Source organism: Mustelus asterias, chromosome 24 (assembly GCF_964213995.1).
Source record: "Mustelus asterias chromosome 24, sMusAst1.hap1.1, whole genome shotgun sequence".
NCBI lineage: Eukaryota > Metazoa > Chordata > Chondrichthyes > Carcharhiniformes > Triakidae > Mustelus > Mustelus asterias.
This window is the reverse complement of record NC_135824.1, coordinates 38,813,958-38,831,630: the sequence shown is the minus strand read 5'-3', so window position 1 is coordinate 38,831,630 and position 17,673 is coordinate 38,813,958. Positions and strand designations below refer to the sequence as shown.

At 43.7% G+C, this 17,673-nt stretch overlaps 1 protein-coding gene across 6 annotated transcripts in view; it reads left to right on the top strand.

Annotated features, from left to right (window-relative positions):
• Positions 1 to 17,255, top strand: part of lins1 (lines homolog 1) — a 60,862-nt gene extending 43,607 nt beyond the window's left edge. For 4 of the 6 annotated variants that reach the window (XM_078241587.1, XM_078241591.1, XM_078241590.1 and 1 more), the window contains exons 5-7: positions 6,409 to 7,026; positions 10,139 to 10,331; positions 16,232 to 17,210. In XM_078241587.1, the coding sequence (XP_078097713.1) occupies positions 6,409 to 7,026; positions 10,139 to 10,331; positions 16,232 to 17,096 (1,676 nt within the window). In that variant the 3' untranslated portion in view covers positions 17,097 to 17,210. Of the gene's footprint in view, positions 1 to 6,408; positions 7,027 to 10,138; positions 10,332 to 16,231 lie in introns of all 6 variants that reach the window. The other 2 variants (XM_078241588.1, XM_078241589.1) reach the window with 2 other exon arrangements.
• Positions 17,256 to 17,673: the final 418 nt, after the last annotated feature.

The following is a 17,673-nucleotide window of genomic DNA, read 5'->3' as shown; positions in this document are numbered from 1 at the left end:
ACAGCCAATTAATCTGCCATGTTGCAAACCATATCATGCTAAGCACAAGGATGTGAGGATTTATTCAAATCTCGGAGGAAAACTTTGTGATTTGTAAATTTTTTCGGGATATTGTGTTTTGAGAAATGAAAAAGTCTGAAAGAAAATTGAAAAGTGGAGCCTCGGGGTTTGAGTGATGTTTTTCACAACTAAGTCAAACAAGGCCAGCCCCTACGGTGCCAGGTGGCTACTTAGTGGGTCGAGCAAAGCACAGGCTCCCAAAGTGTAAGGCCGCAGCAGCCAACTTTACAGAGGCAGGAAAACTAAATCAAAACTGCTAGACTCAAGAAGTTTGTGTGACAAAGGGACTACCTCGTATGGAATGTTTGGAAATGATGTTCCTCGTGTCAAAAAGGGAGACGAGCAGCTGAAAAGGATGATTGAAGCTCTGTGTGCCAACAACAGTGCAGTAGTGGCAGATGTGGCAGTACAAGTGCTAATCGGTCACATCAGGTGAGAAGAAGTCACCACTTCTGGCTTCTAGCTGGCCTGCTGAAGATTTGGCTGATTATGAGCAATACTCGGACTCAATCGCCTTTGATCTCTATGCTGAACAGGCGCATGGGAGAACTGAGTATCAGAGTCTGAACCACCTGATACTGATAAATCTAAATCTAGTTCTCTGCTGGTCTAAGATGGAGCACCCATGGGAACCTAATCAGCTGTTTCTTTTCATGTTGTTTCATAGTTTTGTCACAATTGATTGGTTTTACATCCTGATTGGCGCTCCCTCTGGGGTAGGGACTTGCTGAGTGATGAACATGCGGAGAGGGTGATTTTTTTAAAAACAAGTGTCCTTGAGAAGTGCACAACGGAAACATGCCCAAGTACCTTAAGCTGGGTAACTGCAATTTAATGGTCCAAAAGGTGAATCCCTTAGGAAATCAGAATGTCTGCTGTTTGGACATTAAACTTCAAAGGTGCCAATGGCCTCTAGTGAATGGGATCATAGTGTTCTTGAAATGTACAAATGATTACTCGCAGTGAAACTCAACAGGCTGCTATTTCTCTGCAAGCCAACTCTAGCCTTGAGCAGAATCAGCTCAGTAAAGACTTAATTACACCTGAATAAACTGAGTGCAAAGTCAACACAGTGGCTGTTCAGAGATGTTCTCCATAAGACTGTGAAAGAAATGGATGAAGAACAAAAGACAGCAGGGGTGGTGAGAAACCACACTCGGTTCAGAATATGCTACAATCCATATCCCGCCCCTATGGCAGGCAATGCAAGCAGACTGTTTCTTCATCAGAAAAACTGGGATGCAGGATGGTTACCTCCCAAGAGGAAAGTATCTCAGCCTCATTTTGGGGTCAGTCACCACCTCACTCAGCCACAGTATCTGCAGATCAGGCATGGACAGGTACACTGTCCCTCAGCACAGTGCAGGAAATTGCCTGCGACCCATCAGTTGTCAGACAGACAGCAGCACAGCCATTGAACCTCAAAAACCTGCATAATGCATCTCAAGTTATGAAAGCATAAGCCTTACTTTCATGTCCCAACTGAAAATGAGCATATCAGAGATTGATTGAGGAGCCATAAAGATGCTTGAGCAATAATAACCATTTTGAACATTGTTCTGGGTATGAATTAGAATTTTTGGTACCCTGTCAAACACATTTTTATACCTCAAGCATACAAATTGATAGTGAAGAAATAAAACTGTTGATGAAACTTCAACATTAAGGTGTGACCTTTGGTCCTCGTGGTGTTCCAACAACTTTGTGAAAACATGGTCCAGAATAAGGGGAGATTTAATAGAGATGTACAAGATTATGAAGGGGATAGATAGGGTGAACGGTGGGAAGCTTTTTCCCAGATCAGAAGTGACGATCACGAGGGGTCACGGGCTCAAGGTGAGAGGGGCGAAGTATAACTCAGATATTAGAGGGATGTTTTTTTACACAGAGGGTGGTGGGGGCCTGGAATGCGCTGCCAAGTCGGGTGGTGGAGGCAGACACGCTGACATCGTTTAAGACTTACCTGGATAGTCACATGAGCAGCCTGGGAATGGAGGGATACAAACAATTGGTCTAGTTGGACCAAGGAGCGGCACAGGCTTGGAGGGCCGAAGGGCCTGTTTCCTGTGCTGTACTGTTCTTTGTTCTTAATTCAGCCCATTTGGTAATGCTCTAAACTGCCATAGTGTCCCCTCCAACTTGATTTTCAAGTTTGCTGATGACACCACCATAGTGGGTCGGATCTCAAACAATGACAAGACAGAGTACTGGAATGAGATAGAGAATCTGGTGAACTGGTGCGGCAACAATAATCGCTCCCTCAATGTCAACAAAATGAAGGAGATTGTCATGGACTTCAGAAAGTGTAGTGAAGAACATGCCCCTGTCTACATCAACGTGACGAAATAGAAATGGTCAAAAGCTTCAGGATTTAGTTGTCCAGATCACCATTAACTTGTCCTGGTCCCCCCCATACCGACACTATAGTTTTAAAAAGCCCACCAACGCCTCTACTTTCTCAGAAGACTAAGGAAATTTGGCATGTCAGTTACGACTCTCTCCAACTTTTACAGATGCACCATAGAAAGCATTCTTTCTGGTTGTATCACAGCTTGGTATGGCTCCTGCTCTGCCCAAGACCGCAAGAAACTACAAAAGGTCGTGAACGAAGCCCAATCCATCACTCAAACCAGCCTCCCATCCATTGACTCTGTCTATACTTCCCGCTGCCTTGGCAAAGCAGCCAGCATAATTAAGGACACCACGCACCTCAGACATTCTCTCTTCCACCTCCTTCCGTCAGGAAAAAGATACAAAAGTTTGCGGTCACATACCAACCGACTCAAGAATAGCTTCTTCCCTGCTGCCATCAGACTTCTGAATGGACCTACCTCGCATCAAGTTGATCTTTCTCTACACCCTAGCTATGACTGTAACACTACATTCTGCACTCTCTCCTTTCCTTCTCTATGAACGGTATGCTTTGTCTGAGTATCGTGCAAGAAACAATACTTTTCACTATATACTATTACATGTGACAATAATAAATCAAATCAAATGATGGAAAAGATTATGCCTGAAGACTTTATCCCAAAATTTTTCCTCGACAGAAAAGAGATAGCAGATATTACATGATTCCAGATCGTGTCAATCTGAACAAACATATAAAACATCACCATTTTAAAATGGACAATTTAGACATTGTCGTGCAATTTCTCACCAAGAGCTGTTTTCTGGACTCAGTAGTCCTCAGCGGTGCATACTAAATAGTACCAATTGTAAAACAACATTAGAAATACTTAAAGTTCCCTGGGAAAGGGACACTATGGCAGTTTAGAACATTACCAAATGGGTTGAATTCAAGACTATGTTTTCACAAAGTTGTTGAAACCACCAAGGTCACCAGTGGTAGTAAATATAAATCATAACTTGTTGCCAAAGTGAAAAAGAGAGCAGAGAAACTGCCCAAATACTATCTGACCTTGGTTTCGTCATCCACCACACAAATCAATCCTTCACCCAGTACAAAAAGTACGTTTCTAGGATTCATACTTCCACAAGTCAGTAGTCCACTGAAGCAAAACCCGAGGAAATATGTTGTCTCTATAAGCATTTGTTGGCCTCACTTTCACCATCGATACAATTAGTTTCCTCTGTGACAGGCAAATTAATGGCTGCTTTCCCTGGTGAATGGGCCATTGCATTACAAGGAGCTGAGAAAGGAAAAAGCATAGGCTTTGAAAAAAAAACAAGGGCAATTTGACAGAAAAATGATTATTTCCCCCGCAGCTCACGAAGAGCTCACTTGGTGGGTTGACAGTGCGTCAGCATGAGCCAATAACATTGATAAGCAGTCACCAACAACACACATCGGGATTATGATGGGGTGCATCCAACGGTAGCACACACGTTGGAGGAAAGTGGAATGCTAAAGAAACAGCAAAAGTAGAAAAAAATGAAATTACTTTGAGCTGAAGGTTGCTTTCTTGACTTTGCAAGCTTTTTGTATGCGTTACAGTTGTGTAAATGTTGCTATGCAACTAGACAATACAACTGGAATGGCGTATGTAAACAATATGGGAGGAACGTAATCAAAGGCACGTAATGAACTAGTCAAGATTTTCTGGAAATGGTGTAAATCTAGAGACATTTGGGTCACTGCTAAACAATTGCCTGGTGCTCGAACCGTTGAGGAAAATCAGTGAGCAGTTTGAATGGAAACTAGATGTTTTCCTGCAGCTGTGTAACTTGGATGAAAAACCAGACGTTGATCGTTTTGTATCATTTCAATGCACAGGTAGAAAACTGTTTCTTGGCTACCGGACCCTGGTGCAATGGCAACAGAAGCCTTTTTAGTCACCTGGTAGAGCTATTCTTGTATGTATTTCCAGTATCTTATAAGATAAGTGGAGTCTTATAGAAAATGGAAAGGGAGAAAGCTGATTGTTTCATGACCGTACCAAGATGGCCAACACAACCATGGTTTGCAAAGTTGTTCAAACTACTAATGCAAGAGGCAGTATTACTCCCAACAATGAAGGATTTGATTTTCCAATCTACTTTAACAATATGCCACCACTTGACCATCTTAACCTTATGCTGTCAGGAAAAACCTACAAGACAAGGGCTGTGAACAGAAAATGTGCCCTCCACCTGCTCTCATGACTTCATACAACTTTAGGTTGACATTATATTCATAGAATCATAGAAACCCTACAGTGCAGAAGGAGGCCATTCGGCCCATCGAGTCTGCACCGACCACAATCCCACCCAGGCCCTACCCCCACATATTTACCCGCTAATCCCACTAACCTACGCATCTCAGGACTCTAAGGGGCAATTTTTAACCTGGCCAATCAACCTAACCCGCACAACTTTGGACTGTGGGAGGAAACCGGAGCACCCGGAGGAAACCCACGCAGACACGAGGAGAATGTGCAAACTCCACACAGACAGTGACCCGAGCTGGGAATTGAACCCGGGACCCTGGAGCAGCAGTGCTAACCACTGTGCTACCGTGCCGCCCAATTGTATGGAACTATACAACAGGTTATAGGTTTTCACAGATCCTTCACTATATGTGCCACTCTTTACTGCCAAGTACAAAAAACATTTCAATAGTTGGCACTGATAGAGTTCATAATCTCTGCCCTCACTTTTAAGACTGGCTGAACATGTGCGAATGGGATCTGCCATAATCTCTCACTTCAGCTACCTCATAAAGAAAATCAAACCTGTAAGTTCTTGATTAATCTTTCCATTTTCTTTATTAGAGGGCAGCACGGTAGAACAGTGGGTAGCACTGCTGGCTCACAGCGCCAGGGAGCCGGGTTTGATTCCCGGCTTGGGTCACTGTCTGTGCGGAGTCTGCATGTTCTCCCCGTGTCTGCATGGGTTTCCTCCGGGTACTGCGGTTTCCTCCCACAGTCCGAAATATGTGCTGGGTAGGTGCATTGGCCATGCTAAATTCTCCCTCGGTGTACCCAAACAGGCGCCGGAGTGTGGTGACTAGGGGATTTTCAGAGTAACTTCATTGCAGTGTGTATGTAAGCCTACTTGTGACACTACTAAATAAACTTTAAAAAAAATTAATAAATAATTTAGCTATTGCAACAAATTTGATGCCAATCCTGGCCCTCTATTGATTACTGATTACTACGGCCATTGTCGTCCAAAAATAATATACAGTGAAAGGCCTTGAAACGATGAGTAAACTGAGTTTTCTCCTGTAGTTGTCCTTGTTCCAGAATAGGAGGTTTTGTTTGGCTGAACTTTTGTTTATCTGGTGTTATAATTAAACAGTTGCCGTGTTTTCATTTTGTTCAAATGTGCAGTTGTCAGAATTTCTTGTAGCATCACACTTAGATAGTGGGCTAGTCAAAAGTGACATTTGTGGGACCAGAAAAGACCCTGTTGTCTATCTCGCTCGTCCAAAACACAAATACCCCTTAATTAAAATTCCATCAAATGTCTATCCAATTTTCTCTGAAGTAGTTCCCCATTCGCTGCTCCTGGACTAATCACACTCTGCGTGAGAACTAGGGGGCCACTGTTTCAAAATAGGGGTTCACCCATTCAAATCTGAAGTGAGAAGAATATTATTCTCTCAGAGGGTAATGAGTCTTTGGAATTGTCTTCTTCAAAAGGCAGAGCTAGATAGATTATTGATCAACAAAGGGGATGAAAGTTTATTGGAGCGAGGTGGGAATGTGGAGTTAAAGCTACAATTAGATCAGCCATGATCTTATTAAATGGTGGAACAGACTCGAGGGGCTGGTGGCTGTTCCTGCTCCTAATTCGTACGTTCTACCTTACTATGTATCGTTGCTCTCTCTAACACTTGAATGTCTGTACTCAATGACCATGCACCATCTTTAATTAACTTTGGAATATTTTCCATTTTTGCAGTGACCATCCAGAAACTGCTCATTCCTCTGGACTCTGTATTCGATGGTTTATACTCCTCCATGTTTGCCTTGTATTCTGGTGACTGCCACACAAGCGGAGCCACGACAAGCACTGATGAAGGGAACATTACCACAATGAATCAACTTGCATTCATAGATTTGCTTGAGGTTTTTCTTGCTATTAGAATCCAGCTGAAATTAAATTTCTCTTGTCTGAGGATATTATACCTGCGTGCCTCACAAATACTGCACTGTATCATTTCCTCTGCTCATTATTTAGTTAAAAAAAGGCTGCTTTTGCTGCTCAAACAATGTATTCTTTGCCATGCTGGTGAAGATAATGCCAGTGATTCCTGTTGTGCAGTATCTCAGCAAGATAGCCACCTGCACCATGACTTACTGGCTGTATCTAATATAGTGTTACAAGCCTTGGTGTCAGGTTGGTTAAGGCAGGTTCCTGTGAGTCCCAAACCATCTTTGTTTGGAGGAAGTGAGATACTTGGTGCTGAAGATTCGCACTGTGGGCCGGATCTGGTGATGGTAAGGGTTGTAAGTCTAATTCTAATCAAAGCCATGGAAATGAAGGTGCAAAGCAGGACCTTTACAGCCAAAGAAAAAGGTAATAAATTCACATTTTATTTGATAACTAACCAGAAGACATTAAATAGTAAAAGTTGTTTACAGTTACTGTAATTGGAAAAGGAACATTATAATTTCTAGACTACATTACCTTTCAACATTACATTCCAAGATTACCTGAAACAACTTTACTGCAAACAGTATACCTGAGCAATGTATTGGCACTCGGCACTGCCAAACAGTGAATGTTGAGCTCCCACTAATTAATAGTCTGTCAATGCACAGAATCAAAATTCTTAAGTTTAAAATCATATTCCCATCTCAAACTTGCCTTTCTTCCAGGCACTTGTCATCGGTTTTTTAAAATCCTTCCCTATCTCTGTAATCTTCTCCAGCTCTACAACTAAGAACAAAGAAAATTACAGCACAGGAACAGGCCCTTCGGCCCTCCAAGCCTGCACCGACCATGCTGCCCGACTGAACTAATACCTACCCTTCCAGGGACCATATCCCTCTATTCCCATCCTATTCATGTATTTGTCCAGACGCCCCTTAAAACTCACTATCGTATCTGCTTTCATGACCTCCCCCGGCAGCGAGTTCCAGGCACCCACCACCCTCTGTAAAAATTAACAGGCGCTGGAGTGTAAAGCCAGAGTGTAAAAACTTGCCTGTGTAAAAACCTGCCTCGTACATCCCCTTTAAACCTTGCCCCTCACACCTTAAACCTATGCCCCCTTGTAATTGACTCTTCCACCCTGGGAAAAAGCTTCTGACGATCCACTCTGTCCATGCCGCTCATAACCTTGTCGAGTTCTATCAGGTCGCCCCTCAAACTCCATCGTTCTAGTGAGAACAAACTAGTTTCTCCAACCTCTCCTCATAGCTAATGCCCTTCATACCAGGTAACATCCTGGTAAATCTTTTCTGTACCCTCTCCAAAGCCTCCACATCCTTCTGGTAGTGTGGCGACCAGAATTGAACACTACATTCCAAGTGCGGCCTAACTAAGGTTCTATAAAGCTGCAACATGACTTGCCAATTTTTAAACTCAGTACCCCGGCCGATGACGGCAAGCATGCCGTATACCTTCTTGACTACCTTCTCCACCTGCGTTGCCACTTTCAGAGACCTGTGTACCTGTACACCCAGATCCCTCTGCCTATCAATACTCAAGGGTTCTGCCATTTACTGTATATTTCCTATCTTTATTAGATCTTCCAAAATACATTACCTCACATTTGTCCGGATCAAACTCCATCTGCCATCTCTCCGCCCAAGTCTCCAACCTATCTATATCCTGCTGTAACGTCTGATGGTCCTCGTCGCTATCCGCAAATCCATTCTTCAAGCTTTCTGCACTCCTTCAATTCTAGACTCTTGAACAACCCCAGTTTTAATCACTACATCAAGGGTGCCATGTATCCAGCTGTTTGGGCTCTGAGCTCTTGCTCGTTGCCCTGCCACAGCCCCCTCCCCAAACTGGTCCCTGGCAGGAAGGTGAGTTGAGGTAGATGATCAGCCATGATCATACTGAATAGTGGGAAGGCTTGAGGGGTAGAATGGCCTCTTTCTCCTTTTTCTTATGTTCACCACTCTATCTCTCTCCTTTGAAATACTTCTTAAAATCTATTAATGGACCAGAACAATCAGGAACATAGACACACAGAGAAATCTGGGAGCACAGGTCCACAGATCCTTAAAAGTGGCAGCACAGGTGGAAAAGGTGGTGAAGAAAGCATATGACACGCTTGTCTTCATTGGACACGGCATCGAGTATAAAAGTTGGCAAGTTATGTTACAGTTGTATAAAACCTTGGTTAGCCACATTTGGAATACTTTGTCCCGTTCTGGTCACCACGCTACTAGAAGGACGTGGAGGCTTTGGAGAGAGTGCAGAAAAGGTTTACCAGGATGTTGCCTGGTGTGGAGGGTATTCGCTTTGAGGAGAGATTGAATAAACTGGGATTGTTCTCCCTGGAAAGACGGAGGCTGAGGGGTGACCTGATAGAAGTTTATAAAATTATGAGAGGTATAGATAGGGTGAACAGTTGAAAGCTTTTTCCCAGGGCAGAAGTGACAATTACAAGTTCAGGATAAGGGGGGAAAGGTTCATTGGAGATGTGTGGGGGGAATTTTTGTGCACAGAGGGTGGTGGGGGCCTGGAATGCACTGCCAAGTGAGGTAGTTGAGGCAGACTTATCTTGATGGGCATATGAACAAACGGGCAATAGAGGGATATAAGCAGTTGGTTTCGATAGGTAAACGTGATCGGCGCAGGCTTGGAGGGCCGAAGGGCCTGTTCCTGTGATGTACTGTTTTTTATTCTTTGTATACAATAGCAATGTTTAAGAGGCAACTTGACAGATACATGAATAAGCAGGGAATAGAGAGATACGGACCACGTAAAGGCAAAAGGTCTTTGGCTTAGAAAGGTGTCATGCGTTGGCGCAGGTTTGGTGGGCTGAAGGGTCTGTTCCTGTGCTGTACTTTTCTTTGCTCTTTCTTTGTTACGAGATCATTGGTTCAAGAATTGAGAAGGAAAGTGTGGCGTGGGCAGGCATTAAACAAAGGGTTGGAATTGTTGGTTGGATTGGGGAAGGGTTGGAAATGATGCACCCCAAAAGACAACATGGGGTCCACTATTTCTCTCTACATTTAGATGGTTTGGATTTGGGCATCATGAACAGGATATTGGAATTTGCTGCTGACATAAAAATATTCAGCAAACAACAGGAGGACTTCATAGACCAAGTGGAAAGTTCAGACTGGTAGATGAGGCAGTTTATTATGGAAAAGTGTGTGGTAATCCATTTTGGAAAGGAGAACAAGGAATGTCAATCAATGGAAAGACGTAGAAGGTTTTAATGAACAGAAAGACAATGCAGTTCTTTGCTGATCCAAGGCAGGTGCCTAAACTGATTGATTGTGTACTGACCCACAAGCCACACAGGGGCACAGATCCTTTGTGTTGATACTGGACGTACTTCCACTCTTTGCCTTAGGACTGTGGAATTTCCTATCCCATTGTTCTATAATTCATACTTATCACCTTACCATTCTATATTTAATGTTTGCAGGTTCCTCTTATGTATTTAACACACTGTAAGAGCAGACCATGAGGTGGTATTGACTGTACATAATGTTTCTAGGCACCCTGAGAGCTGAGCTCCAGTCTTGGACATCTCAACTGATTATGTTTTTAAGGATGCATTTCCGGTGCCCTGTACATATCCAGCAGCTCTCACACCCATGTGCCTTGGTTTCTTTGGTATTTGGGGAGCAGGATGATGATATGGTGGAGGTTGCCAGAGCACTGCTAACCATCTATGCACGCTCCCACAGGTTGGTTTTTGTATTTTGATCAGATTGTTTAACTGTGATGCAAACACAAAGGTCTACAGTTTAATATTCCCATTGCTGGCAAAGCCTGCGTTATAAAAATTTAGATAATGTATTTATTTAATTTGTTCCAGCTCCTCTGTAAAGTTGATTCCAATCCAGAGATTTGCATTTCAGAACGGATAAGAAATAGGAGTGGAAGAAGGCCATTTGGTCCATCATTCAACAAAATGATCTTCTATCTCAATTCCTCCTTCCCACCCTATCCCAAAATCCATTAATTCCCTGAGTAGCCAATAGTTTATTGACCTCAATGATTATGCTTCTGCAGCTTATTTCCGCATTACCTCTGTGCTCGCTGTCATTGGCTCTCAGACAAGCAACATCTTGACTTTAAAATTCTCATCTTTGTCTTCAAGTCCTTCCATGGTCTCATCACTCCCTAGCTCGGTAATCCCCAACCTCATAACCCTCTGAGATCTTTCTGCTCCTCTCATGGCCTCTTGTGAATTGTAAGAATTCTCACAACACTAGGTTTAAGTCCCAACAGGTTTATTTGGCAGCACTAGCTTTCGGAGTCTCAGGCTCCTTCATCAGGTGAGTGAGGACTTGTGTTCACAAACAGAGCATACACAGACACAAACTCAATTTACAAGATAATGGTTGGAATGCGAGTCTTTGCAGGTAATCAAGTCTTAAAGGTACAGACAATGTGAGTGGAGAGAGGGTTAAGCACAGGTTAAAGAGATGTGTATTGTCTCCAGCCAGGACAGTTAGTGAGATTTTGCAAGCCCAGGCAAGTCGTGGGGGGTTACAGATAGTGTGACATGAACCCAAGATCCCAGTTCAGGCTGTCCTCATGTGTGTGGAACTTGGCTATCAGTTTCTGCTCAGCGATTCTGCATTGTCGCTGTGTCGTGAAGGCCGCCTTGGAGAATGTTTACCCGAAGATCAGAGGCTGAATGCCCGTGACCGCTGAAGTGTTCCCTGACTGGAAGGGAACACTCCTGTCTGGTGACTGTCGAGCGGTGTTCATTCATCCATTGTCGTAGCATCTGCATGGTCTCCCCAATGTACCATGCCTCGGGACATCCTTTCCTGCAACGTATCAGGTAGACAATGTTGGCCGAGTCGCAAGAGTATGTACCATGTACATAAGTGAGATGATGATCCGACACATCTTGCAGAGGTTGCTGTGGTGTTGTGGTCACTGTTCTCCTGAAGGCTGGGTAGTTTGCTGCGGACAATGGTCTGCTTGAGGTTGTGCGGTTGTTTGAAGGCAAGAAGTGGGGATGCCCTTGGCGAGATGTTCGTCTTCATCGATGACCTGTTGAAGGCTCTGGAGAAGATGTCGTAGCTTCTCCGCTCTGGGGAAGTACTGGACAATGAAGGATACTCTGCTGTGTCCCGTGTTTGTCTTCTAAGGAGGTCGGTGCGGTTTTTCGCTGTGACACGCCGGAACGGTCGATCGATGAGTCGAGCGCCATATCCTGTTCATCCTGTTCTGCCTTCAGGAGAACAGTGACCACGATACCACACAACCCTGCCACAGGAACCTCTGCAAGACATGCCAGATCATCGACACGGATGCCATCATCTCACGTGAGAACACCATCCACCAGGTACACGGTACATACTCCTGCGACTCGGCCAACGTTGTCTACCTGATACGCTGCAGGAAAGGATGTCCCGAGGCATGGTACATTGGGGCGACCATGCAGACGTTACGACAATGGATGAATGAACACCGCTCGACAATCACCAGGCAGGAGTGTTCCCTTCCAGTCGGGGAACACTTCAGCAGTCACGGGCATTCAGCCTCTGATCTTCGGGTAAGCGTTCTCCAAGGCGGCCTTCATGACACACGACAACGCAGAATCGCTGAGCAGAAACTGATAGCCAAGTTCCGCACACATGAGGACAGTCTCAACCGGGATCTTGGGTTCATGTCACACTATATGTAACCCCCAAGACTTGCCTGGGCTTGCAAAATCTCACTAACTGTCCTGGCTGGAGACAATACACATCTCTTTAACCTGTGCTTGGCCCTCTCTCCACTCACATTGTCTGTACCTTTATGACTTGATTACCTGTAAAGACTCACATTCCAACCATTATCTTGTAAATTGAGTTTGTGTCTGTATATGCACTGTTTGTGAACAACAGCTTTTCACTCACCTGATGAAGGAGCAGCGTTCCGAAAACTAGTGCTGCCAAATAAACCTGTTGGACTTTAACCTGGTGCTGTGAGACTTCTTACTGTGTTTACCCCAATCCAACGCCGGCATCTTCACCTCTTGTGCATTGCCAATCATAATTGCACCACCAGTGGTGGCCGTGCCTCCGGTTGCCTGGACCCTCAAGCTCTGGAGTTCCTTCCCTACATCTCTCTAGGTCTTTCCCCATCTCACTTTTCTCCCCAAAGACGCTTGTTAAAACCTATCTCTTCGTGGCTGAGCCGTAGGAGATATTTGGTGAAGACCCATGACAGAAACTTGTGATTCTGAATAGACGTCATCCTCGAATGGATGGTCAGCCTCTCGAAGGACAATGTGGCTCGGTATCGTGTATGTTTTATAATGCTCCTGTGAAGCGTCTGGGGATGTTTTATTTACATTAAAGGCACTACATAAATGTAACTTCTTGTCTCATTTCCTTATTTTGTTGTTGTCTCACCCCTTATTCTGAGACTGACTCTATCTTCTGGATCAGTGCTTTTCAAACTGTTTTGCCAGCAGATCACTTAGGATCACTTTGCCACTCAAAGCGAGTGGGGTAGGACATGAAAGTGATCCATGGGGGCTTCTGCCCCACCTAAGTGATCCACAGCCAAAATAGTTTGAGAACCACTGATTTGCACCACAGTCTCAGAATAAGGGATCAGCCATTTAGGATTGAGATGAGGAAACATTTCTTCATTCAAATAACAGCAACAAATTATATTTATGTGCTGCCTTTAACACAATAAAACATCCCAAAACTCTTCACAGGAGCATTATAAAACAAATCTGACACCAATCCACATCATCAAAGCAAAACAACCCCATCAGAATTGATGGGAAGAATGGTACTGCAGTGAGTGAGCTGATGGTTCCATGATGGAGAGTTTTGGTCTCAGCACAGACTCTACATTCAGCAGGTTCCTCCTCATTGGTTTAAACATAGGAAATAGAAGCAGGAGTAGGCCATTCAGCCTTATGAGCCTGCTCCACTATTCATTTTGATCATGGCTGATCATCAAATTCTGATCCCACCTTCCTCCTATGTCCCTTGATCCCTTTAGCCCCGAGAGCTATATCTAATTTCTTCTTGTAATCACACACTGTTTTGACCTTAACTACTTTCTGTGGTAGTGAATTCCACAGACTCACCACTCTCAGAGAAGAAATCTCTCCTCACCTCAATCCTAAAAGGTTTACCCTTTATCCACAAATTATGACCCACTAGTCCTGGATTCCCCCAACATTGGGAACATTCTTTCTGAATCTCCCCTGTTAGAATTTTAGAAGTTTCTATGAGATCCCCTCTCACTCTTCTAAACTGCAACGAATATAATCCTAACCAATTTAGTCTCTCCTCATATGTCAGTCCTGCCATCCCAGGAATCAGCCTGGTAAACCTTCGCTGCATTCCCTCTATAGCAAGGACATCCTTCCTCAGGCAAGGACATCCTTCCTCAGATAAGGACACAAAAACTGAATACAATACTCCAGATGTGGCCTTACCAAACATCCCTATTCCTATACTCAAATCCTCTCGCTATGAAGGCCAACATGCCTTCTTTACTGTCTGCTGTACCTGCGTGCTAACTTTCAGTGATTGATGCACGAGGACACCAAGGTCTCGCTGAGTATCCACCTCTCTCAATTTACACCCATTCAAATAATCTGTCTTCCTATTATTGCTACTGAAGTGGATAACCTCACATTTATCCACATTGTACTGCATCTGCCATGCACATGCCCACACACTCAGCCTGTTCAAATCACGCTGAAGCATCTCTGCATCCTACTCACAGCTCACCCACCCAACTTTGTATCATGTGCAAATTTGGAGGTAATACATTCAGTTCCCTCTTCCAAATCATTAATATATAATGTGAACAGTTGGGGTCCTAGCACAGATCCCTGCGGAACCCCACTAGTCGCTGTCTGCCAATCAGAAAAAAACCCATTTATCCAACTCTTTGCTTCATGTCTGCTAACCAGCTTTTTATCCATTTCAAGACACTACCCACAATCCCAAGTGCTTTAACTTTACATGGTCTGCTATATGAGGCCTTGTCGAAAGTTTAAATAGACCACATTCACCAGTTCTCCTTTGTCAACTCTACTAGTTACATCCTCAAAGAATTCCAATAGATTTGTGAAGCATGATTTCCCTTTTGTAAATCCGTGCTGACTTTGTCTGATTATACCGCTGCCTTCCAAATGCCGAGCTATGAAATCCTTAATAATGGACTCTAGCAACTTCGGCAGTATCGATGTTAGGCCCACTGATCTATAATTCCCTGTTTTCTCTCTACCTTCCTTTTTGAATGGCGGGATTATGTTAGCTACCCTCCAATCTGCAAGAACCAATCCAGAGTCCAAAGAATTTGGAAAATGATCACTAATGAATATACTATTTCCAGGGCCACTTCCTTAGGTACTCTGGGATGAAGATTATCAGGACCTGGAGCTTTATCCACCTTCAATTTGCCCAAAACCATTTCTCTACTAATAATGATTTCTTTCAGCTCCTCACTAAAACTTGTTTCTGTTAGAACTTCTGGTACATTATTCATGTCTTCCTTCCTGAAGACTGAAGGAAAGTACAAATTTAATTCTTTGGCCATGTCTTTATTCCCTGTTATGAATTCTCCTGTTTCTGACTGTAAGGGGCCTACACACATTTTTGTCAATCTTTTTCTCTTTACATACCTATAGAAACTTTTACAGTCAGTTTTTATGTTCCCTGCCACCTTACTTTCATACTCTATTTTCCACTTAATCAATTCCTTGGCCCTCCTTGCTGAATTTAAACTGCTCCCAATCCTCAGGCCTATTGTTTTTTCTTACCAATTTGTATGTTTTCAGCCCCACACGTTTTGAAATTTCTATCTCACAGTTGTATGTTGCTGGGAATGGTAGCAGGTGTCTCAGAGCTATCATAGAATCATAGAAACCCTACAGTGCAGAAGGAGGCCATTCGGCCCATCGAGTCTGCACCGACCACAATCCCACCCAGGCCCTACCCCCACATATTTACCCGCTAATCCCACTAACCTATGCATCTCAGGACTCTAAGGGGCAATTTTTAACCTGGCCAATCAACCTAACCCGCACATCTTTGGTGTTGGTGACTCCAGGAAACCTTTGCCATACATACAGGCAAAAGTTTGTAAAACTTTTCTCACCAGCTACCATCTTCAAAGAGTTGCATTATGGCCCAGCTGATGGACCATGAGGCAGATCCTCGGGGAACACCTGGTGATCCACAGACCACACTTTTCAAATCATTATTCCCATGGCCCCTTGCTCAATTCCTGGTTCTCTTCCCCCATCCCATGTGGTTATCAATTCCTGCGTACCCTGACTGAGTGTAAGCAACTGTGAGCATACGGGACCATGAGCATATGCAAGAGACATCACATCCAAATCACATTATCCTTTCAGCTTGTGTCCACTCTGGTCTCTGGTCAGGGTCACAGGGCAGCAGTGTCCTCTGCTAGCCACTCTGGAGAGCTCCATTTATCTTTTCAGCCCCCACGCCCCATGGGCCAGTCCAGGATGTCAATCAGCCCTGTCCACTGCTGTTTGTCATGTTGAGAGTTTTGGATATCATGAGATTTGAACTGTTAGTTTGAATTGTTCAGTGATTTATTTGCAGTGCCTTGAAAGTCCTATCATCTATCTCCGCAGATCTTTGGATAGTTACCATCAGGAAAAGGCAGACATTGCTCGTGAGACACATGCACATTGCTTCAATCCCCATTGTATCTTTCTCCTGATGTTACAGAGTTTAGCATTTGATCATTGTGTACTGTTGGATTTCCTGATTTCCACTGAAACCTGCTTCCTGGAGTATTTGGTGAGATACTTGCGACTTCTTCAAGAGGATTGGCACCCATTCTGCTGCATTTGTGATCAGTTTGATGCTGCTGCTGTCCAATTGTTTTGTTTGCCTGCAATTAATGATGTCTGTGACCTCAGTCTCATTGCTGGTGTCGAGCGAGACAGGACCAACAATCAAACTGGCACTGCAGACTCAAAAGAAGCAATTGTGAATACCACGGCACGGCACCTTCTCACATCCAAGGTGGAGCTGAGGAACAGCAAAGACACTGTGAGCTGCAGCAACTCTGACCTGATGAGCATTAATAGACCCAGGCCACTAGGACAGTCCCACGGTCTTGTGGATTACGAGAGTTCGGAGGACTCTGATAATGATGGAACAGAAGCTGACTACATGAATATCATCAGCCTGGAAAGCAGTCAGGATAATGAGATGAATAAAGCAGGAACAACTGGTGAGACAGTGAAAAAGGCTCCAGAAACCATAGAAAGTATCAAAGTTGGAAGAAATCTGAGAGATGTAAATTCATACAGTTGTGAAAAGGACATAAAAATGTCCTTTGAAGGAATGTTTAAGAAATCGATGAACTGTTTGAATGAATTGAGAAAAACCATTACCCGTTTGCAAGGAAGAAGTATTTTTCCATATAATGCAACAGCGCTGCTAAAACTGCTGTTAGATATTGAAACACGCAGCAGAAACGATGAGTGAAAGCCTGCATAACTGCCAGTGAAAACCTGTTTGACAATTCAGACAATGCGTTTCTCCAAAAGTTGTATTGATTTTTGATTCATTCTTGTAAATAAAAAGACATGAAAACTGAGTGAACTTTGGCCAAATATAAAGTTTGCAATGAACAGAATGAAGAGCAAGATGTGAAATGAAGCAGTTTAATTTATTCCATTGCATCCCTGAAATTGAAACATGTCGAGATGTCAATATTAGAGAGATTACCCTTAGTCTATGAGCTACCTGAGTATATCACAGTGAGGCTGAGACACAGAACAAGTTACCAGTTGTTATCATTTACACCCTGACATTTTAGGATTTGGTTCAATAAAAAAAAGGAATGGAAACTGGAAAAACTGGACCCTTCTCATTAGGACAACACATAATGGACAACAGGGCAGATAGAAGCAAACTCTTTACAATATTTGTTTTTAAGCTAGTGGCCCCTAGTTCTAGATTCTCCCAAAAGAGAAAACGTCTCCACATAAACCTTGTCAAGACCCCTTAGAATCTTATATGTTTCAATCAAGTCACCTCTTACTGTTCTAAATTCCAGTGG